This window comes from Myxine glutinosa, chromosome 5 (assembly GCF_964187855.1).
Source record: "Myxine glutinosa chromosome 5, kmMyxGlut1.1, whole genome shotgun sequence".
NCBI classification, from domain to species: Eukaryota; Metazoa; Chordata; class Myxini; order Myxiniformes; family Myxinidae; genus Myxine; species Myxine glutinosa.
The window spans coordinates 43,400,969-43,425,820 of record NC_136265.1 but is presented as its reverse complement, the minus strand read 5'-3'; the positions used below and the strand labels follow the sequence as shown (position 1 = coordinate 43,425,820).

The 24,852-nt window shown below is 43.5% G+C and overlaps 1 protein-coding gene across 1 annotated transcript in view; it reads left to right on the top strand.

Moving 5' to 3' along the window:
• LOC137427606 (uncharacterized) overlaps positions 1–23,538 on the top strand; it is a 33,611-nt gene extending 10,073 nt beyond the window's left edge. The window contains exons 3-17 of the mRNA XM_078777979.1: positions 3,025–3,221; positions 8,134–8,308; positions 8,931–9,169; positions 9,273–9,459; positions 12,831–13,056; positions 13,525–13,697; positions 13,930–14,002; positions 14,201–14,298; positions 17,297–17,328; positions 17,811–17,979; positions 21,559–21,590; positions 22,011–22,136; positions 22,246–22,288; positions 22,641–22,764; positions 23,268–23,538. Of these exons, the coding sequence (XP_078634105.1) occupies positions 3,025–3,221; positions 8,134–8,308; positions 8,931–9,169; positions 9,273–9,459; positions 12,831–13,056; positions 13,525–13,697; positions 13,930–14,002; positions 14,201–14,298; positions 17,297–17,328; positions 17,811–17,979; positions 21,559–21,590; positions 22,011–22,136; positions 22,246–22,288; positions 22,641–22,764; positions 23,268–23,421 (2,048 nt within the window). The 3' untranslated portion in view covers positions 23,422–23,538. The remainder of the gene's footprint in view (positions 1–3,024; positions 3,222–8,133; positions 8,309–8,930; positions 9,170–9,272; positions 9,460–12,830; positions 13,057–13,524; positions 13,698–13,929; positions 14,003–14,200; positions 14,299–17,296; positions 17,329–17,810; positions 17,980–21,558; positions 21,591–22,010; positions 22,137–22,245; positions 22,289–22,640; positions 22,765–23,267) is intronic.
• The last annotated feature ends 1,314 nt before the right edge of the window (positions 23,539–24,852 follow it).

The window sequence follows — 24,852 nt, the reverse complement described above, 5'->3', positions numbered from 1 at the left end:
TATTATTATGGAGGCTCCCAGAGTTACGGCAGCCCCCGAAGGAAGGTTTATCCGAGCAGTGGCCGAGAAGGAGACCGCTATTCATGTGACTACCATGACAAGTGGTCCAACCGTTATTGTTAGGAAAGTTAGAAAGAGGTGAAGCACTGAATGCTGCGGAGCAGCCGAGCCAAGATTCCTACACAGATTAACCGTGAACGCCACGTTCCTAAAGGCGTCCATGTAGTGAACTTCCCTACACGGACTAACCATGAACTCCACGTTCCTAAAGGCGTCCATGTGGTGAATACTTCCAGACCTCACCACCCAACCAACATGGAACCTGGCTTTCAGCTCGGCCTCCCGGGGAAAAGTGCTGTAGATTTGCTTGACTTTGGGTTTTTGAGTACTACCCCATAACCTTCATTCAAAAGAAACGAAAAGTAAAATCAGAGGGTGATGAGATGGAGTTTGGCTTTGCAGGAGTCCAATGGGGAAATTGAACATGTAAAGGGCAGGGACAATGTCGTGGCTGACTCTTTGTCCAGAGTCAGTTAATATTGGAAATCTCTGTGGGTTGGTCGAAGTTTGTTGCTTTATTTTTGGGAGATATTAATGGCTGCTCACGGGAATTGGTGATTTGGGGTTGTGAGTTTACTTTTGTTTGTTTAAAGAGTTTGCCGGCAAAGAAAGTTTTCGCTGTGTTCAAACTTTCTTTCTTGAGGGGGGGAAGTGTTACGGATTCGGCACTTATTATTATTATTGCTGTTATTATTATTATTGTGGGTTCTAATTATTATGGGGATTGTTGTTTAAGTGAAATGGTTATTGTGGTTGAAAGGTTAAAGGCGCTCTTGGTAAAAATGAGACAGGAAATCGGATCGTGACCCGGAAGAAAAAGGCGTTGAAGAGGAAGAAGGCAGAGGACAGTGAAAAGACTTGCCTTGAAGCTCTGTACGGAGCGTGGTTGAGCGAACGTTGTGAGTGGACTTTCAGTCCTTGAAAGGAATTTCGAGCGAGAGGTGATATCGCCGGAGTATTGTGGAGCCTGCGTAGGTGGGTATCGGCATTGAGATTCCGGAGAATCCTTGCCTAGAAGCTCTGGCTCGAGTGAGGGCCGTCCGCCATTTCGCCCCGCGCGCTACCTTCATCGGAAAAGGTTTTGGTCGCGTCGGCTGGGCTTATCCTCAGGTGGTTTGCCGGGGACAGCTGTGCAATAACGCGGCGTCTGAAGATTGCACTGCGGTTCGCTGATTGAACGGTGCAGGTGCACGTCTGGATCGCATCTTTGGGAGTTGCCTTTCTACCGCGAGTTTGCTGGGTGTTGGACCACATGACTTCTGTGTCGCTTCGACCGTCTACGCCTCGGTTGCTCTTGATTGGACATTGTTCCAATGATCGCCGTAGCGCATCAACTTAGTCTTGGAGGGTTATAGAGACATTGAGGAGGGCTCGGTTCCGTTTCCTGGGAGTGCCGTGAGTTTGGGGTTAAGTTACCATCTTAAGATATTGCTTGTATTGTATTGTATTTATGATATTGTATGTATTATTCCCGTGTGATTTTTAATACATTCTTTTCGTTGATACCCATTGGTGTGGTTTCGATCTGGATTTTGACACGGAGTAATATATATTTTTTCTGCCGTAATTCCTCCCGGGGTTCGGAGGTCCAGGAGGTCGGGGAGGAACACGTAACAAGTCTGAGGTGTCCTCCGATCCCATTCTTTATGCCCTTTTAAAATTTCATGAACTGACTTTTGCTTTCTATTTTGCTTCCAAAGGCATAGTTAATGTGCTCAAAAATAAAGAAATAAACGAAGGTACATCCAAAGCAATTCCGTTTGTATAAACTCTAAAATCTACAGTCTAAACGGGGTTGGCTGTTGAAAGGTCGATAACATTTTGCCCATTTGCCAGTTTAACAATCGAGATTGCCAATGGGGAATTCTCCCGCAGGTCCGACAATTCATTTCTTCATTGATGAGTATTTCCATTGATGGCACTGGACTTGACTGACATTTGATATTGAACTTCGTGGTTTTTTTCTTCAAATAAAATGATTTCCCTATTCTGGTGGAATGTTGTCTTTAATTTTACTCTTTTGGCATTGAAAATAACTTATAATTATTATTATACTAACAAAAGTATCCGTCGCATCACTGAAGGGTTTAATCAAAAGACAGATATTGGCGTTTCCCAACCCCCCCCCTCCTCCCCCACCCCTCCTCCAACCTCCCATTACCCATAACCAGTCCTCCCACCCCTCACCCACCTCCTCTCCCACCCCCCCCCTCCAATACCCCATTACCCCAGCCGCACTCCCCTTTCTGCCAGAAATATTTCCCCCACAAGATATCCCCGACTCCCTCTGGTTAATTTACCTATGCAAAGAGTTCTTTGACCTCAGTGTTGCACACGTAAAAAAGGAAATTTTAATACACTCTGCTACCACCACTTCGTGGAGCGACACGGTACACATTTACATCGAGAATTTACGCCCCTCCACAGCCCCCAAGCCTTCGCATGAGGCCTGGCCATATATCCTAAGTTAAGCCCCACACAAAGTTGTGTTGTACCTCAAGTTTGGAGTGTGTAACTTGAAAGATGTGTCCGTGCAGAAGGAGCAAAGACAGACAGACAGAGAGCCACAGAGAGACAATGGTTTTTATACATGTAGATGTGAGTGGAGTTGAAAATGTTCTTGGAACGAGATATTCACGAGTCCAGGAAACACCAAGATTTTCTTTTTTCTCAATGTATAAGTATGTATATTTCGTAAGAAAAAACGTTTTCATACCAATTATATCTGCAGTACTTGTATTTTAAAATATAAAACATTCTAATTCCTTGGACGATTGTGTCTCATTCAAATGACGTTTTTGAATGCCTTAAGGAAAACAAAAACGTCATGTATTTGTGTCCATGATGTAAGAAAAGAAAAGAAATTCAAAACTTTGATCATTGGATAACCATGTGGTGCTCTTGGCGGTGCTGCATCGGCAACAACTGCAATGACTATTATTTTAATATTGATCTTCCTTTTAGGAGATGTCATCTACAACAGCACCATTGTCAATGGCCTGTGTCGAATTGCCAAATGCAATGAAAATTGCCAGGTCACAGCCAGTCAAGTACCTTGCATGACTACACCCAAGCCAGCTGTGAGCACTGCACCACCACCAGCACCACCGACTATTGGAACACCTGCGGCTGACTGTATAGAACTGGTTCCAGCACGAATGGTGAGTTCCCTGACGAAACGGACAAATACCAGGGGAGTTCAAAACGTTCTCAGAACGAGATACTCACAGTACTTCTAGAAAGAGCAACGTTTTATATTACACTCGCAAAGGTATGTTTTATTACACCAGCCGCAGTTAAAGAGGACCAATTGTCCCGATCACCCTCGATCACCGCAACATCAGAAATCACAAGATTTTATTTTCAAGAGCAGGACTTCATTGTTGCCAACCATCAAAATGGGGTGGAATCGGTGGTGAAGATTAAACGGATTCAGTAACCAAGGCCAGATGAAAGATGTTTATTTGGTCGGCAGTGTAGTCAAAGTCACAGAAGGTTTGTTCCGAATCCAAGAAGTTTGAGTCTGAGTTTGAATAAATGAGATTTGGAGTCAGGTCAACGTCACAAAATAATGGGCGGAGGCATATCGGTCAACGTCACAATGTCGAAGAGTGCCGTTCTAGTTATCTGAAAACCCTGCATAAGTTTATCGAATAAGGTTGATTTCTCAGAATGGGCCATACCATGAAAAATGCAAACTAGGTTGATCATTTGATGTGGCGCAATGATGTGATTTTTGAGATATGAGAAAGCAATGACAGCTACTGACGGCTACAAAATAGCAGAAGCAAATGTGGTAACCCAGAGGGGCCTTTTCTAGATACATGTTCGGCAATTGCACAAGGAGAAAAAAGGTTGCATCAAGTCATGACCATGTCACAAAATGGTAATCAAGGCCATGTGGCAACTGAAGAGTGCACTTTTTGTTGTGACTGGAATATATATTTCATTCACTTCGGTGGGAAGATACAGGTGTCAACATTAATGGAGGAAAGTTAAACAATCTGAAATTTGCAGATGATATTGTTGTCAAAGAAGAAAGCTTTGAGAAAATTGTAACAAGTATAAGAATAGAAAAGAAAAGAAAGTAGATGAATATACCTCGGGCAAAGCTTTAGTCAAAAGGAAAATAATCAAGAACAAGAAATAAAGAGAAGAATCAAACTTGGATGGAGACAATGTGGAAAGCTCAGTAACATCATGAGAGGTAGCTTACCAAAATGTCTGAAAAGGAACGTGTTCAATCAGTGAGTTATTCCCACTGTCATCTACGGGGCAAAGACCTGGGTGTTAACAACAAAAATGGAGAGAAAGTTAACAGCAGCACAACACAATATGGAACGAAATATGCATAACAGCAGCAGAACACAATGTGGAACAAATATCATGTTTATTGTGTCAGAATACCGGTGTGTACCCTGGTTTAGAATAGGTACACCGTATCCCTGCGTGTCGTAAGAGGCGACTAAGAGGGTTGGCGTCAGGAAGGGCATCCGGCCATAAAAACATTGCCTCAAAAAGAGAACCATGACAATTACAACTACATATGGGCAGGGTACAGCCCGAAGTGGAGATCGGTTTCTGAGGTTTGGGACATGGAATGTAGGGACAATGACAGGGAGATCAGGAGAAGTGGTGGAAGTATTTATCAGAAGAAGAGTGGACATATGTTGTGTGCAAGAGACGAGATGGAAGGGAAGTGGTGTGAGAATGGTGAAGGGTAGACAGGGACAGAAATACAGGTTTGTGTGGCAAGGGTGCCTGGAGGGCGTGAATGGTGTTGGTGTCCTGTTTTCTGAGGAGTTTGTAGACAGTGTGGTGAGTGTGACTAGAGTGAGTGATAGGTTGATGATGGTGAAAATGATGATTGGAAAGCTCTTGGTGAACGTCATCACGGGATATGCTCCGCAGGTTGGTTGGAGCGATGAAGAGAAGGACAAGTTCTGGTGTGCGATAGAGAAGCTGATGGAAAACATGAAAGATGAGGAAGTTGTTGTGGTAGGAGGAGACCTAAATGGACATGTGGGAAGGAGTATGGACGGTTTTGAGGGAGTTCATGGGGGTTACGGATATGGTGTGAGAAATGGAGAAGTTGAAAGGATTTTGGAGTTTGCTGATGGAGCTGATTTGTTGATTTGTAATACTCAGTTCCAGAAAGAGGTTAATAAGCTTGTTACATACACGTCAGGTGGGTCGACGACAACCGTTGACTACCTGATGGTGCGTAGGCGAGATAGGGGGCACCTCCGGGACAAAAAGGTGATCCCGGGGGAGGAGGCTGTTTCACAGCACCACTTGGTTGTCTGCGACATAAGGGTGAAAGGTGCGAGGAGAGCCCGGCGGGTGAAGTACCAACCGAGAATGAAGGTGTGGAGGTTGAAAGAGGTGACAGTAAGAGAGGCATTTAAAGAGAGGCTGAGTATGGTCGAGGATGATGTGGTTGAGCTTGAAAGTGGTTGGATGTCAATGAAAGATAGTCTGTTGGGAGCCGTTGGTGAGGTATGTGGATGGACAAAAGGACCACCGAGGCACTCGGAAACATGGTGGTGGGATGATGAAGTTGGAAAGAGGATTGACGAGAAGAGGAAGAAGTTCAAGGAGTGGCAGAAGGCGAAGGGTAGGGGAGCAGAAAAAGCAGAGCATGAAAGTTATAAGGCAGCCAAGAAGGCTGCAAAGAAAGAGGGAGCAAAGGCGCAGGAGGCATGTCGGAAAATGTTCGGAGAACGCTTGGATTCGGGAGAGGGTCAGAGAGCGGTATTCAGGATTGCAAAGCAGATAGCGAAAGAGAGGTGTGATGTGATGGGGGTGAGTTGCTTGAAGGATGAAGTGGGACAAATCGTTGTGGATCCAGATGGAATTAAAGGAAGATGGAAAAGATATATGGAAATGCTGTTGAATACAGAGAATGAATGGGATGGCAACATAGAGAGTACCCCAGTTTTAGGCCTGGCAAAGAAGATAACTGAGAAGGAAGTTGAGGAAGCGATAAAAGCAATGAAGAGTAGAAAAAGCGGGAGGGCCGATGGGAGTTGTGGGAGATATGTTGAAGGCAGCAGGAAGTTGGGGTGTGAAGAGAATGACAGAGATCTGTAATCTGATGGTGAAAGAAGGCAGCATTCCAGTGGATTGGGAACTGAGTACCCTCGTCCCTCTATACAAGGGGAAAGGTGACCCTCTGGAGTGTGGCTCGTACCGAGCGATAAAGTTATTGGAGCATGGAATGAAGGTATTGGAAAGGGTGTTGGAGAGGAGCATAAGGAAGAAGGTGAAGATCGACGAAATGCAGTTTGGAATTATGCCAGGAAGAGGAACGACCGAGGCGCTCTTTTTTGTGAGGCAGTTGCAGGAGAAGTACATGGAGAAGAGGAAGAAGTTGTTTCTTGGGTTTGTTGATCTGGAGAAAGCATTCGATAGGGTTCCACGCGAAGTATTGACATGGGCATTGAGGAAGTTAGGAGTGGAGGAATGGTTGATCAGAGTAGTGATGGCAATCTACAAAAGAGCGCGCACAGCTGTAAGGACGAAGGACGGGAACAGTGGTGAGTTTGAGGTGAAGGTGGGAGTGCATCAGGGGTCGGTACTAAGTCCACTACTATTTGTAGCTGTGATGGAGGTGCTGGCTCAGAACGTAAAGGAGTGTTTACCGTGGGAGTTGTTCTATGCAGATGATTTTGTGTTGATTGCGGAAAGTATGGATGGACTGAAGGAAAAGAGGAACAAGTGGAAGGAATGTATGGAGACAAAAGGTCTGAAGGTGAATATCGGAAAGACGAAGGTGATGGCAAGTGGTAAAGCATGTGGTGAGGTGGAAAGAACTGGGAAGTGGCCATGTGCTGTGTGCAGGAAGGGTGTCGGAGTGAACTCCATTCAATGTACAATGTGCGCTGAGTGGGTTCATCAAAAATGCAGTGGTCTGAGAGGGTCATTAACCAGTGTGGCAGCTACATTCAAATGCAAGGTGTGCACAGAAGGAGCTGCAGATGGAGGAAATGTTGAGTTGGATCTTGGAGACGGCGTGAAGCTGGAAGGTGTGAAAACATGTTGCTACCTCGGAGACATGCTGAATGGAGAAGGTGGATCAGACTCGGCAACGGTTGCCAGAGTGAGATGTGCATGGAAGAAGTTTCGGGAACTGAGTGGTGTGCTGATGAGGAGGGGTGTCGTTGAAGCTGAAGGGAAAGGTGTATGCTGCATGTGTGAGAAGTGTTATGATTTATTGGAGCGAGACATGGGTAATGAACGTAGAGCAGCAACGAAGCCTGGAAAGGGTGGAAATGCGAATGGTTCGGTGGATGTGTGGAGTATCGTTGAGAGAGAGGAAGACAAATGATGAATTGCGAAAGATGATGGGAATAGAGCCTGTGATTGATGCTGTGAAGAGGAACAGGTTGAGATGGTTTGGTCATGTGTTGAGGAAGGATGAAAGTGACTGGTTGATAAGAGTGATGGAAATGAATGTAGAAGGAAGAAGAGGACGGGGAAGACCGAGAAAGACTTGGCTAAAGATGATGGAAGAAGAAATGCGGGCAAGGGGGTTAACAAGGGGAGATGCAGAAAATAGGGCAAAATGGAGAAATTGTCATGGGGACTGCAAGGCTAACCCCCGCTCTAGCAGGGAAAATGGCCTTAAAATGCATGTTGTGTGTTGTTGTGTCAGAATGCAAAATGGCCTCAAAACCGAGATGACTTTGCTCCAGGTTATCCAAGGAGTAGGCCTGGGCTACAGGGAAACGAGTTCGACATGATAGCACAGCAACGTATGATTTAACATGGAAAATTGGATGAAAATACAAACAGCAACATGGACGAAAATGTAAACAGAAAAACGCAACGGATCAGGTTCGGAAAACTTAGCTTTGATTGAGTTGGAAGGAGCAGCTGTCGATTCAACCAACATGTGGAGCCACCTGGAACCAGAAGTCGACAAGTATTTCACCGACACTACTGCTAAACATCTCGTCGAACAGGAGGAAATGTTTGGTTTAGATGCTTTACTCAAGTCCCACATCACTTGTATTGGCCATTAAAAGAGCAACATGTTTGTACTGACTTTGGTTCTTCTTCACCCTTCAGGCTGGAGAAACATGGACCGAGAATTGCAATACCTACACTTGCATTGGCAACGGCAAGGAAGTTTCAGTGACACCAAAATCCTGTCCTGATGTGGTGGAGCCACCATGTGCCTCCGGAAAGAAAGCCACTAAGGTGTTGGATGCTGATGGCTGCTGCTTTCATTGGCAATGCGGATGTAAGTTTGCTTTTCATTGATTGAGTGTCCCACATCATGACTGCATAATAAGTGTCCACTTTTGAAAAGTTTGGTGTGCCTGTTAAATACAAGAGCACAGGTTCAAAAGAGACATTTACAATGGAAGAAAAGAGACTTTTTACGAAATTTTGTACAGTGGTGGGCATATTGGGGTAACATGTTGCATTCAGCCCATCTCTTGGGGTTATGTGCAAATTTTGTTTCATACAGGATGGCCTGCATACTTTGACAGGCTTTACAAAGAGATATCCCACCCTGAATGTTTATATGCAGTTGACTTCCACTCCCTGTACATTTACACATTCACCAAAAGTACTCACATTCTTTATCACCTCAATTAACTCTTCCTCACCCAATCCTCTTATTTGTCGGTTACTGTGATTTCTTCCTTCCTCTCTTCTTTTGTTTGTTCATTCTCTTGCTTATTGTGTCGAATAATTGTCCCACCGCCCTATTGTCAATTTATACAAATTGGGCAAAGGTTGGACATGGTATGCCCCACCTCAAGCAACAAGTTGTGGTTTGTTTATGGTATTGCAGTGTGCGCTGAATCCTTCTCCCTTTTACTTGGACTCAAACAAATTGTCCCTTACTCGACCAGGTTCCTGCATCAGTACCGAGAACTCACAAATGAAAACCTTTGACGGCGTTATCTTCGATTATCCTGGTAACTCCTGCTCGTACATCTTGGTTCAGGAGATCGATAGCGTGTTTGACTTGTCCGTGGAAATGAATAATTATTACTGTGACGCACGAACCACTGTCTGCTCTGGAGGCCTCACAATCAACTTCAGGGGAAATTCCATCAAAGCTTTGATTCTCTCATCTGGAGAGACACAGGTGAGTTGGACGCTGGTCTTGCACATGGTATTATTGACCATATGATATTCTAGGCCCTATGTTTTGTGACGCACTTCACTAAACCGACTTCTCTTCCCTACAGTTCCAAAAAAATCAGGAAGACATTTTGAAGATGCCTTTTAACGAGGACAGCTTTGTGGGTTTTGTGAAGAATAATGCCTATTATATCAACATCCCTGAGATAAAGGCTTCGGTCATGCTTATGGGCAAAAGTTTCAGCATTGATTTGCCGTATGCCGTATTTAATGGCAACACTGAAGGGCTGTGTGGTACGTAAAAGTGCTTATTTTACACAAGGTTCCACAGTGTAGATTTCCTATTTCATCTAGGCTAACTGCAAGTAAATGTTCTCTCATTATGGAGCCGTGATACATATATATCTATATTATATATGCAGATCTAAATGAAATTTCACATGCATTACGTGTGTGTGTGTGTGTGTGTGTGTGTGTGTGTGTGTGTGTGTGTGTGTGTGTTTACAGGGTGTCCCATAAGTCTGGATATATGTACATGTATGTATGTATTATGCATATATACGAGGTGTGTTCAAAAAGTATCCGACCTTTGTTCATAAAAAATACTCGTATCCAGATACAACAAACTTATACTAATCTCCTTCAAAGTAGTCCCCTTGGGCTGCCACACACTTCTCCCAACGGTTCTGCCACTGTCGGAAGCAGCGCTGGAACGCCTCTTTTGGGATGGCGCGCAGCTGGTCCGTCGCATTCCGCATGATGTCTTCTCTGGACTGAAATCTGGTCCCTTTCAGGGGCATTTTCAGCTTGGAGAAAAGCCAGAAGTCACACGGAGCCATGTCGGGAGAGTAGGGAGCCTGACGAAGCACAGGTGTGTTGTGTTTGGCCAAGAAACTCTGTATCAAATGTGAAGAATGGGCGGGTGCGTTATCGTGATGGAGCTGCCAATTGCCCGCTGCCGACAGGTCCGGCCGTTTGCGTCGCACAGCGTCACGAAGGCGACACAGAACCTCTTGGTAATACTCCTTGGTGATGGTTATGCCGTGTGGTGCGTACTCGTGATGAACCACGCCACTGGAGTCGAAGAAGACGGTCAGCATGACTTTGACATTGCTGCGGACCTGCCTTGCTTTTTTTGGCCTCGGGGATGTTGGATGCTTCCATTGTGATGACTGCAACTTGGTTTCTGGGTCGTACCCATAAACCCAGGACTCATCGCCAGTGATCACTGTGTTGAGGTAGCTGGGATCGCTGTTCACAGTCTCCAGCATGTCCTGTGCGATCTCCAAACGGAGTTGCTTCTGCTCAATTCGTTAGCAGCTTTGGTACGAACTTCGCTGAGATTCTCCTGAAGCCCAAATCCTCCTTCATAATGGCATGAATGGATCCAATGCTGACGCCCACCTCGTCTGCAAGTTCTCTGATCGTGATTCGACGATCCTGCATCACCAGGGTCCTCAATTGGTCAATGACGATCTCATTTCGGGATGTTGAGGGCCTACCCGAACGTGCTTCACTCTCCACTGATGTGCGGCCATCTTTGAAGCGGTTGTACCACTCCTTTATCTGTGTGGTGCTCATTGCTTCATCCCCAAAGGCCTGTTGAATCTTGCGGATCGTTTCCACTTGGGAATCGCCAAGCTTTACACAAAATTTGATGCAGTAGCGTTGTTCAAGTTTTTCCGTCATTTTGTCAAAAACGAAAATCCGACGGCGCTCACTTACACTTCCTCACTCATCGGCGGTCTGCCGTCGAATGACAGCTTCTGCAGGTGGGAAAAAATTCACGCGTGCGCATTAGGATCGCCTACATACGTGCACCAATCAACGCCTCCCTAGCTTCATTTGTTTACGCACGACAAATTAAGGTCGCATACTTTTTGAACACACCTCGTATGTATGTATATGCACTACCGGTCAAAAGTTTTAGAACGCGTCAATTTTTCCAGTTTTATTGAAATTTACAGTTTAATGTCTCAATGTACTCTGAAATTAAGCATAGAACAAATAAACAATTGGAGATAAAAAAAGAAATCATAGAATCATTTTGTTTAACAAAATTTAATTTAAATTTTTGACTCGGCAAAGTAGCTACCTTTTGCAGATATAATCGCCGAACACACTCATGGCATTCTTTCTGCAATGGAAATCAAATATTGTTCGGGAAGTTCTTCCCAACACTGTTGCAGAAGTTCCCACAAATGTGGTGCACTTGTAGGTTGCTTTGCTTTCACCCTTCTGTCCAGTTCATCCCAAACCAGCTCGATGGGGTTTAAGTCTGGAGACTGTGCTGGCCATTCCATGATTTGAAGCCTACCGTCTTGTTCTTTTCCTCGAAGGTAGATTTGACCGCCTGGAGGTGTGTGTAGGGTCATCATCTTGCTGTAAGATGAACCCCTGACTAACTAGGCGTATACCAGAGGGTATTGCATGGCGCTGCAAAATGCTATGGTTGCCCTTTTGGTTCAGGATGCCAGTCACTCTGTGCAAGTCGCCGACTCTGGATCCAGAAAAAGAGCCCCAGACCATCACGCTTCCTCCTCCATGTTTGGCAGTTGGTGTCACACACTGAGGAACCATCCATTCGCCTACTCAACGGCGTACAAAACCCCTGCGTGATGAACCAAAGATTTCAAAAGTTGATTCATCGGGCCATAAAACCTTCTTCCAGTCTTCAGGAGTCCACAGGCGGGGCTTCATGGCTCATTCAAGCCTTTTTCTTATTTTGCCATCTTTGGAATGGCTTTCTTACTGCCACTCAACCTGTCAAACCTGCAGCTCGAAGTCTTCTCTTCACAGTTGAAACTAAGACTTGCTTACTTCGACCAATGTTAATCTGTGCTTGAAGCTGTTGTCCTGTGAGCCGCCTATCACGCAAGCTGTTGACTCACAGAAACTTGTCTTCTGATTCTGTTGTGGCTTTGGGTCTGCCAGACCTCTTCCTGTCAGAGTTTCCTCCAGTTTCCAAGTGCCTTTTGACGGTGTAGGAAACTGTACTCACTGACACCTTGGCTTTCTTTGCAATTTCTCTAAAGGAAAGACCTACACTTTTAAGGGTTATAATGGTCCGTCTGTCTTCCTGCTTGCCTTTGTACCATTTCAGGTTATTCACTGGACTTGAATTGCTTAAATTTCAATAAAAACTGGAAAGATTGAGGTGTTCTAAAACTTTTGACTGGTAGTGCATATATATTGTTACGTTTATGGGGATGAGGGAGGGTTGGACATTACCTAAGAAGAAATAGAACTATTCAGAGTAGCATGGTCCATGTGTGAGTAGGAAGCAAATCACGATGTAAGGACGTGGGGACCTATCAGCTTAAGGATTGTGTTTGAATGTGTATGATACGGAGGGTCACACTTGGTTCGATTCAAACTCGCATCTATGGAGATGCCAGTCCAGAATCCTGATCACTCAGAGTATTGTGAGTGTCTTGGACTATCATTGTCCAGCACATTTTCCAATTCATTTGCAGTCTGTGTAGCTAATACCACAATATTGGAAGTCTCTTGGCAATAATATTTTGACCAAGCAATCCACAACATATTTCTATGTGCATCACGTGGTAGCTTTTAATGTTAGGTTGCCGTACATACACCATAAAATATCCTTTTTACAGTTACGTATCATAATTGCCTTGCGGCATTCTTCTCCAACCCCGCAGGAACCTGTACAAACTCCACCGCGGAAGACTGTGTCTGGCGTGATGGCTCTGTGGAGAACGAAGATTGCTGTACTAATACAGCAATGGACTGGCTGGTCCCAGACATCAACAAAGCTGGATGCCTGCTGGCACTCCCTGAGGAGTACCGTTTCTGTGTGCCACCTCCCACACCCCTTCCATCATGCACCCGGCCGGAAGGACAATATTGCGAATTGATCAGGAATGAGTAAGTCCCTCCATTTTTAATCCGTTATAAACACTCTGTGTTTATCAGGATTAATTTCATGCAACTATTGGATCTTGTCTTCACTTGTCATTTTCCAGCAGTTACAGTTTATTTATTTTTGGTTTTATTCTCATCCTTGGCTTGGCTATTTGTCTGATCATCTCAAACTCTCTCTCAAATCCTAAGAAAAATTATTATACAACCTTCATATTTTACGATGATGAGAGAGTGACATTTTACTCTCATCTCATCATCATCTCATATTTTATGAGATGTAACAGGGCACAACCCATCAACCATTTACTTTTATGATTAATCATGGCCCTGTGCTCATTTTAGTTCATAAAAAAAAAAAAGGGATATACATATATATACATATATCATTAAAATATATGCCATGAGTTTCATCTTTTAAATTAAAATTATTTGCTTTCTTTTTTTTTCTTCCTTGACTCTACCTAATCACAGAGCTTTCAGTGAATGCATGGGGAAGATCAATGTCGACTTCTTCCTTCAAGGGTGCCAGCTGAACCCTTGTGTGGATGAAACGGAGCATCTTTGTGAACTGCTGAAGACTGCTGCCTTTGCCTGCGGTGCAGAGGGCATCTGTGTGGACTGGCTTCCTTTGGCAGAATTCTGCGGTATACACCTAGAAAATGTCCTCTGCTTATGTCCTAAAGAATGCGCCCACCCGACTGTATATGACTGATTATTTTCATTGACACACGGCATTAACAGTACTTGCTCCGAATTGTGTGCCTGCGATACATCACTCTCAGTACCCTTTTGTGGACCTAACACCCATTGAGATCCTGTTGTTGGTATGCGAATTATGGCATGTATACATTGTGTTTGTGCGGCATGTCTTCACAGCATACGAGTGTCCGCCCGATATGGTACACCGTCCATGTCGCGCCATGCCTGTGAACATCTGTGGTACTTCTTCGTAAGTTCTGCTTCTTAAGAGCAAGTGCATAGACAAAATGAGTGTGATGGTAGTAACATCAAAAACAACGACTAATAATAATAATAATAATAATGATGATGATAGTCAGGTTGATTCAGTTTGTAGTGACAATAACAATTAATGAAGACTTTCTGTACACTTGCATCTACATTTGGTTCATTATGTATATTTCTGCAGTGTGCCCACAAACGAAGTTGTCCCAGAAGGCTGCTTCTGCGCTGGGGACAAGAAGCAGTTGAATACCACTTCTGACATCTGTGTTGATGAATGTCCTGGTAAGACACAATTAAAGGGGCAAAACCCTGTTTCTCAATCAGCCCTCTTACTTGCAGCTTCCTGTATTTTCTGCCCTCATCTTTGTCTCTTATTTTTCTGTTCATTCATTCCTTTGCTTCATCCATTTAATCGTTGCCCCACTGTCAGCTCGTTCCCTTTTTCCCCTTTCTCACCTCGCTCTTCCAATTCCATGAGTTGCAGCCAAAATCAAAAATGATAATTTTATTTAATAAAAGGGATGAAGGCAATTTGGTCCAGCAAGCCTGTTATATCTACATCTAATCCTACTTTTCATTTGCAATTGGTAACTGGCTTTGACATCAATACAATTTTGTATTATGGATCCTCGGCATCAAGAAGCTCCATATATGGAAGAAGCAGTTTCAAATGGAGCACTTCGCCACCATTCGAACATTTAAATTGCATCAGATATAGCAATGAATGTGAATTGTTGCTCCCAGCTTGCCGGGTCAATGACAGAAAATGCCATTTGCATTTTGGCTTCTTCATCCCCACACCGTTTAGAATCCCATGCATGGGCAACTTGCAATATAAAGTCAATCGTCAATATAAGAAGAGGAAGAAGACCACTCTCTTTACGTCTTCAGATTTACGGCTGCCGAAGCAGTTTCCTAGGCTAGTGGGCACAATCCTGGATGGGTCGCCACTCCGATGCAGTTTAATCAAATAGCGCATTCTTCCCAGTAAGGTGGTACTCATTTTTCCAACCTCAGAAGGATGGCAGGCTGAGTCAACCCACCTGGTGTTTATTCAATGGGAAGACAGGGGCTTGAACTCAGGACCCTGAGATCTCAAGTCAGCCACCACCAGGCTTTAGTCAATACAAAGATCCATTTGACACGCACGCACGCACGCACGCACACACGCACACACACACACACACACACACAAACACACAATTCCTTAATAAAATATTCACACCCCTTGACTTTTTTCACATTTTGTTGTGTTACAGCCTCAATTTAAAATGGATTAAATTGTTTTGTTTTTTTTGACAGTGATCTACGCATAATACCCCATGTCAAAGTGGATTTTTTTTTTTTTGGAAACAAAACGATTAAAAATGAAATACTGAAATGTGTAATTTTCACAAGTATTCAACTCCCTGAGTCAATACGTCATAGAAGCACCTTTGGCAGTGCTGACAACTAAGTCTTCTTGGGTACGTCTGTGTTAGCTGTGCACATCAGGATTTGGGGAGTTTCTCCACAGGTGGACTCTAATCAAGTTGTACAGACATCTCAAGGATGATCAAAGGAAATTGGATGCACCTAAGCTCAATTTGGAGTGTTTTGGATTTCAGCTTTTCATTTTTTATTATTTTGTGTAAGTTTCTGAAAACTGGTGTGAATACTGTCCTAAGGCACTCTATACAATATATATATATGTGTGTGTATACACACATATACCTTCTGATACACACACATATTTATTTATATATATATATATATATATATATATATATATATATATATATATATATATATATATATGGTATATATATATATATTGTATAGAGTGCCTTAGGACAGTATTCACACTCCTTGACTTTTTTCACATTTTGTTGTGTTACAGCCTCAATTTAAAATGGATTAAATTGAGATTTTGTTTTTGTCACTGATCTACACATGATACCTGATCTACAAAATTTGTTTTATATACATATACATATGAACATACATTTATATACAGTATATATATATATATATATGTGTTTACATATATATATTCATATTCATTTATTTATTTATATATATATATATATATATATATATATATATATATATATATATATATATATATATATATATATACATATATATATAACGAACAACAAACTTTTAAAAGCTAACTTGCACAAGTTGAACATACGCACATTACACTTCAAGTAAAGTGGGATATTTGAGTTATATATTTTTAATTATTTTATCGCTGGGGTCCTTGTGGTTGACGTTTGAGACGAGATCAATTATCTATCTATAATTCCAGTAATCTCTGTGTGTATGTTTGTATGTTTGTATGTTTGTATGTTTGTCTGTGACCGCTGTTTCTCGACAACCACGGGTCCGATATACTTGAAACTTGCCAGGTATATTGCTGGGGACCTGAGGATGTGCCTTTTCAAGGTTTCATATTAATCGGACAAGTAGTTACCGAGCTATGGCGATTTCTTTACCAAACTCCGCAAGCCGTTCGCTTTGGACCAAACCATTTCATGTAAATAGAGGGGGGGGATTGTCACCGTACTCGCAAGCCGTTCGCTTTGGACCAAACCATTTCATGTAAATAGAGGGGGGGGGGGGGGATTGTCACCGTACTCGCAAGCCGTTCGCTTTGGACCAAACCATTTCATGTAAATAGAGGGGGGGGATTGTCACCGTACTCGCAAGCCGTTCGCTTTGGACCAAACCATTTCATGTAAATAGAGGGGGGGGATATAATTTTAGATATATATATAGTACGGGCATGCCCTAGTTTCTTAAAAGACACGAACATAACGCCCATCTTTTATCATGGCATTTATTTATTGCATCTCATGAAGGGCACACGTAAAGTTCTTGGAACGATATACGAGAGCCCAAGACACACTGACATTTTCTAATCTGATTTTATCGTGTCTTCCGGCTTTAAATGTGCTTCAGTGTTTGTCCTTCAAACTGTCTATGCCAGGAAATGCTGCTCGGATGGAAAATTGAGAATTTGCTTTTTGATCAAATTTTTTCCAATATCATAAAATTAATTGAGTGATTATCCAATGATTTATTTTCATCGTTGGGATTTGATATTGATCACGCAGATTTTTTCCTGAATCCCACACCAGTGCTTTTCTTGTGTACATAATTACAAAGCATTTAGAGCCTGATATTATAATTTAGATGATGCAAAAAATGATGATGATATTTCGATGCAAAAAGCAAAAAATAAAAGTGTGACAGTTCAGGTATACTAATGCTTGTTTTTTGATGTGTTTCTCAGAGTGTTACAGCAGTGATGGAACACCTAAAGTGGTACGTTTGATGTGTAACCTTCACTTTTTGTAAATTCAATCAATTATTGACTCAGATGCTATTCTTTGTCTCGCACTCTAACTCCCGACCAAACAATATATCTTGATCCAGATTTTCACTCCTCACATACACTTTACTTCCTCATACATACGATTCCCTGACATGCACTCGACTTCCTGACACACTCTACTTCCTCATACACATGATTCCCCAACACGCACTCTACTACCTGACACACACTCTAATTCCTGACACATGCTCTACCTCCTGACACGAGCCCTACCTCCTGGCACGAGCTTTACCTCCTGACACGAGCTCTACCTCCTGACATGTAATCTGTATTATGATAGCCTTTAACGTCTGACCCAAACTTTAACTGTAATTTTTGATTTGTCTTCTTCAAATTGGACTCTGTTTTTTTTTGAAGTTCGACCGAACTTAACTTTACAAATTGGTGATTCCTGACATGTCCCATTGTCCAGGCTGATGAAAGATGGACAGAGGGTTGTTCCATGTGCACCTGTAACCCTGGGCAAAAGACGACGTGTGAAATAACACCATGCCCCATCCCATCGTTGAACTGTCCATTCGACCTATCACCTGTGGTCACTCTACCGCAGAAAGGAGAATGCTGCCCGGACTACAAATGTCGTATGTCCTGCCTTGCTCAAACACTTTGCACACTGTAAATAACTCCCCCAATACAAGTTGAACTTCATTTTGGGAAATGCAGGATCTTGGACAATAATTATCAAGCTGCTGCACCAAAAGAATCTCTCTGGTAAAGAAGGCAAATATTTAATAAGCCCGTATTGGACCTGTCAAAAATGATTCCCCCCGTCCCCTTCCCAAGGACCACACTTAAGCCGCCAAAGAGGCTTAAATTACTGAACAATATTCACTTGTTCGAACACATCCAAGATTATGGAATTGGGGTCAGAAAACAAAGTTCGGCTTTTTGAGAGACACCACTTCCCCAAACCCTAACAGCTGGCAGGGTTGCTTAAAAGTGGTGAACTCACCTTTAAGTCCTTTTTTTGTACGTAAAGTTGAAGCTCGTGGAAGAGCTAGAACACAGAATGGATCAGGACACAACAGAACAAAAGGAACAGCTGAAAGCGGGAGGGGAAGCACTAACAGTATGGTGGAGGGACAAAATAGATGGGGATAGACAAACAAGGGATAGAAGTAAGAATTATGGGAAGGGGAGGGTGAACAAGACGGATACAGAAGCAAACTCTCAAGAAGGAAAGACTGGGAATTTGGAAGGAGGTGGGCTTGTGGGAGAAAGGGTTAACGGGGATAGAAAATATCATTCCTTTGGATGGGGGATGATTTGAGATGGTCGTGAACAGCTGTCCTGAAGGCCTGGACGGAAGAATGAGATGGAAGAGAATGTGGAAGATTGTTCCACAGGTGGGAACAAGAGGAACAAATGAGTGGAGGTGAGCAGTCATTCTGGATTTTTTGGAGTTTCATCAGAAGGGGGTTGCTGGTGGACCACAAATGCCCTGCAGAAATATTGGGGTGGGGGAAACAAACACTGAAAGGGCAAAGGGGGCAAGAAAAAGTAGAGGGAGGCTGTAGAAAACAGAGAGACTACCTACCTGTTTACGATGACAAAATGATGAGCCATAGACTCGGCTTCATCGCAGGAGAGTCCAATGGTCTTGAAGGCCTTGGTTTCCACGGCATCAAGCTTAGCAAGGTGTGAGGTGGTGGCAGTGCTAGTGCAGAAGGGAGAGCAGTACTCCATCAAACTGCGGGTGAAGGGTTTGTACAGGGTGTTTCAAAAAAGAGTGATACAAGTCAGGAGACGACGATGGTTCATGACCGAGCGGTATTCAATGACAAAGGACGGACTATAACCGAAACAGGCCTGGACAGGCCAGGTCCGGAAATGTCAAAACGAAGGTTACTGACCTTGAAATTAGATAGAAAATAATGTGTAATCAGTTATGAGGTTAGTTAGCTACACAATACCGAAAGTTCGGTTCGATTCCGACAACTTTGAAAATTTGACCTTTGTGCCCTTCAAAGGTCAAAGGTCGAAGATTCTGAAATTTGTTGGAAAACTTGTATTTCATGATGTATGTGATAATATAAGATCATGTACGACATTTCACCCTATCAGGAAGCGAACAATGTAATAAAACCATCAAAAATCGACTTTTCTAAATTTTGTGACCTTGTGACCTTGACCTTGGGGCGAAAATGAAAAATCGAGCTCCGTGGGGCTAGACACATGACATTGGCCTAACCAAATACCGAAACCCCTGTGAGATTCCACCAAACCCCTCGGAGAAGATGTCGCTTGAACGCGATTACCCCCTAAAAAGACATCTTTTTTGGGCGTGGCTCCACCCACAATGGGCGCAATACATCCACTCTAGGCAGGACACAACTAGATCATGACATCAACCTCCCACCAAAGTTTCATCAAGATCGGATGATATCATCGGGTAGTTATGCTGTGGACAAACAGACACACAGACACACACCCATGACGAATATGGTGGTCACTCTGTTTGATAACTCGTGAACCAACAACTTTAAACGTTTATTTACAAAGAAACAGAAACCTCAGGAATGTGAACCAAACATTTCTTTAAAGCTTATGACATGGTATTTTCTATCACGCATTGCTATTGCAGTAAGTCACTGCTAAAGTTAGTGAGAGGCCAAGGTCTGAAATTGGCATTTACGCAAAATCCTTGTAATTGACGTTCTCGATGTGTGCCCCTCCGTTCAGACAGGCATTGATCCTGACTCCAAAGTTCTGTCCACCTTTCCTGTAGGTCTCATGTGGCACTGCCTGGAGGTAGTCTGACACCTGCTTCAGATCATCCAGTGTGGCAGGGTGGTTGACGTAGACAGAGCGGTACCCAGGGCAACGAGGGGGTTTCTGAAGAGCTGATGCAGGAAAGTGATTGTGTCACCAGCGGTATGCGGGGATGCACCATCCTGCATAAACCAGGTCATGCTGAGCTGGTTTGGGGTGACCTTTTGGGCTAGATCATTATGGAACTTCTGGAGCACGGCCCGGTAGCGCTCACTGTTGATAGTCACCGTCCTTCTGTTGTCATTCTCAAACCAGTAAGGTCCCAGCATTCCCCATCTGGCATTGAAGGCCCTTTCAGGTACCTCTCAGTGATCTCCTCAGGTGGTTCTGCCACCCAGAAAATGTTGATTTAATCTCATGCCACAGAGCTACCACGTTTGTCTTCTGTTCCACTGTCAATGGCATAGTTGAGCTACAGAGCTAGAAATCACAGGGAACAAACACCACGATAACACCACCAAACCCTGTAAAGGAAAATGGTATAGGTCAAAAAAACAAAGACATGGCAGGAAGTCAAAGTTAGCTCAATCTTTTTGAAACACGCTGTGGGTGGATAAGTATTCAGGTGTGCCAAGGAGGGACTTTGCACGATGTAGGATGCCCAGTCATCGATTGGCTTTAAAGGCCAACTTTGAAATGCGGTTTGCCCAAGAAAGATCGAAATTGAGTGGTGACCTGTCTGTGGCTTCTTTTTTTTTCGCCAGAATGTTTACAACTCTTCAGCAACATCATGCTCTGTGAAGAGTATGGGAAGACTTTGAACATGACCTTAATATTTCGTTCAGTCAATGGTGAAGCCACCTTTACGTAAATCATACGTCCCCGCTCCCTCCCTCCAAGGCTGTGCATATGAGTGGAGACCAATATACTTGACGACTACCAAATTGAGCATTAGCACTCTTTAAAAAAAAAATTCCTTTTTAAGGCCATTTTCCCTGCTAGAGCGGGGGTTAGCCTTGCAGGCCCCATGACAATCATCATGGTTCCCTTTTTGAGGCGATGTTTTTATGGCCGGATGCCCTTCCTGACGCCAACCCTTTAGTCGCCTCTTATGACACGCAGGGACACGTTGTACCTATTTTAAGCTGGGGCACACACTGGCACATTCATCCCAGTAACCTGGTGCTCATTTTGCCGATCTCGGAAGGATGACAGGCTGAGTCAACCCCGCTGGCGTTAATTCAACAATCGACCGGGATTCGAGCTCAGGGTCCTAGGATCCCAAGCCAGTACCCTAACCGCTAAGCCAACACCAGGCTGCATTAGCACTATTAAGATACACTGTATATGTCAGATACCCAAAGGCTACGGCAGATAAGAAAAACCTCCAAACAAAATCAATCACAGTAATCTTGTCTTGAATCTCCCCTTCCCTCTGATGTTTGCAGCTACGTGTATTCATGAAGGAGTAACTTACCAGGTATGTACAACCAATACATTTTCTGCTTGCACAACCACGTGTAATATAAAAATTATAACATTGGTAATTTGCTTCAACTTCTTCTGTTTGCATTTAACAAAAGAGGTCGAACACTCTTTGATCGGTTCAAACGGGCAATTAAGACCAAGCTCCAAGAAACCTGAAGGATGACAATAGGTGGCAAACAATATATTATACAATCCAGAAGCACCTGCCATTATCTGGAGTACTGAAAATTGTCTCCAGGTTTTGTTTGGTTAAGTAACTTTTTTTGAAAAGATGAAATTTCTTGAATCCTCTGAAACGGTCAAAATTTATTTTAATTGTTTATGGAGTTAATGAAATGGCATAAATCAGATTGATATACCACACCAAAGTAATTTATGTTTGTCTATTTTGAACTGTTTCCTTGTGTGGCAGCCTGGGGACAGATGGACAGACCCTTCTTCAAATTGCACGCACTACTACTGTAACCCCTTTAGTACAGTGGTTAGCATCTCGGAATCCACAACCGTTTGTGGCCCTGTGGATACATTGAACTGCACAGTAAGTATACTAACATCTTGAATGAATAAGACCTATACTCCAATTTACAGGAATAAAACCTGCAATGTTGAATGATCCAAAATGAATGAGTTTCTTCCCGTTGTCCCAGGGCCCGATTATGTACGATTCAAGCGGCTGCTGCCCCATCTCATGTGAGTACCTTAGCGAGCATTTTACATCGTTATTCCGAAATTTCCCAAATCTGCAATTTCCTAAGCTGACCATCTGCATCAGAGAAAGTCCACTTGTTACTGCAGTGCATAACGTGGTGTCCATTTACATATTACGTATGCGACGTCGCAGAACTATAGACCACTCCCTTTCCTGAAGGAAATCAACTTTTGCCCCATCGTTAATTATGGAATATGTACGTTACCCTTATGGGAGTCTCATACTAGAAAGTCTCAAAAGTAATGATTTCAACAAATGATTTTGGTAGATGAACCAAAAAAATAGGGACAATTAATTGTGGTGATGCTACTAACCACCTCACATCACAAACAGGCCTGCCAATCTCTGAGAAATGCCAACCGATGCAGATAGAGAAGGTGTTGCAAGATGACCTGTGCACGACGAGCTCGCCAGTTACACTGCAAGAGTGCAATGGATTCTGCAGCTCTCGCTCCAGGTACGTACCTCTCTCTGTATTACTATTTTACTCCTCCTCTTCATCATCATCATCATCATCATCATCATCAGCATCATCATCATCAGCATCAACCTTTCAAAATAACTTGAGCTTTCTCGGTTGTGCATTTGTTGATTGGATTCAATTCAATGGATTAAACCCTCAACCAGACTGTAAACTGTCACCCTGGTGTTTTGCAAACAGGTGTTTTATCCATGAATAAATCAACGGATAACCGGTCTGTTAGCGTTACTTGGTGGACGTTGCTCCCACGGTGTCTTTCATTCACAAAGAGTAGGCGAGTTATCGCCGGCACCCTGAACAAGTTCCAAATTCCCGCCATAATGTGCATGGGCATTCCATCATGGACACAACAATGCCTTCCTATCACTAACGGCGACGGATAAAAGGTTGACCCACACCTTAATTTTGCCCGAAATCTCAATATAAAATTAAAAAGCCATAATATGATGTCACCATTGTATGCTCCCTCTTGTCTGTAGCTACGACGTAACCATGGGCCGCATATCACACATGTGTAACTGCTGCAAGGAACGTGACGTCGAAGAGCGTTCGGCCACGCTGAAATGCCCTAATGGCACGGTGATGACAAAGTCTTACATCTACATCAAATCTTGCACTTGCAGTCCTTGCTGAGCCATTCTTGACGAGCATCCTGGCATAAAAGGCAGGGTATCAGATCCTGGCAGCTGTATTGGAAATGCATTTTTTTGCCTCATGTGCAGCTTTCAATAAATTTATGAGTGAAATCCCCATTTTGGTTGTTGTATTTTCACCTTGTTGGGTTACTCTTGTGCAAGAAGGGGACAGAGACACATCCATGAAAGTATATTGAGACGTATCCTTACTATAATTCATGGAGCGGTGTGTGTTTGTTTGTGTGTTTGTTGCGCTGCTCCTCCTACAGTTCTGGGCCGATGACATACAGATTTGCTGCATAGGATCAGCATGATTCCAATTCGTGTATATGGGTGTTTTTATCTTTGCCGGTGGTGTTGGTGGTGGGGAGGGTGGTTCGAGGGGGCGAAGCAAATTCTCTGTGTATCTGTGTGTATGTGTATTGTGTAGCGCCACTCCAGGTGGGTGAGGGTATTACAAGTACGCACTTTGCAGTGCAGTCAGTAGTCCTGTCCCCACGTTTTCCGGTGCAGTGAGGTCTTTCGAAATATGCAGCATGAGCTATGTTGGAGTTGGCTTAGCGGTTAGGGTGCCGGCTTGGGATCCTCGGATCCTGGGTTCGAATCCCGGTCGATCGCTGAATTAACGCCAGGGGGGTTGACTCAGCCTGTCATCTTTCCAAGGTCGGCAAATTGAGTACCAGCTTGCTGGGATGAATGATCCCAGTGTGTACCCCGGTTTAGAATAGGTACACTGTATCCCTGCGCATCGTGAGAGGCGACCAAGGGTTGGCGTCAGGAAGGGCATCCGGCCATAAAAACATTGCCTCAAACAGGGAACCATGATTGTTATGGGGCCCGCAAGGCTAACCCCCGCTCTAGCGGGGAAAATGGCCTTAAAACGATCATTCATTCATATATTCAGCTATGTTGGAGAGGTATTTTGAATTACACGTTTTAATAAGTATAATAATATATCCCCCCCTGGCCGCTCATGTGCAAGATGGTGCTTCTCGTATGTAAATAATAAACTGACAATTGACGTCACAGACGAGATTGATCCAAGCATAAATCTTCAGTCCCATCAACATTTTGCCAAAAGCTAAGCAGATGAGGAAAGCAAACTATAACCATGAGGCCTTGGAGCCCATGGGAGGAGGTAGAAAAGCTGGTAGAACCGATGCTCTGCATCGAGAATGATACATGAAAAAACTACTGATTGTTCAACAAACTGGATAGAGCAGACCGAGTCTCAGGAGATTTTGATACAAAATATATATTAAATTCCTTTGGACGAAGGTCTATTGAGGTCCTTTGGTCTCTTTAAACATATATTGGTGTTTATATCAGTTTCAGTGAGCTGATCAACCATTCTTCATCCTTTCTGTGAGGAACTGTTTGGGACATCAGTCGCATTTTATGAGTATTTTCTGATTGCTTTGTCCATAAG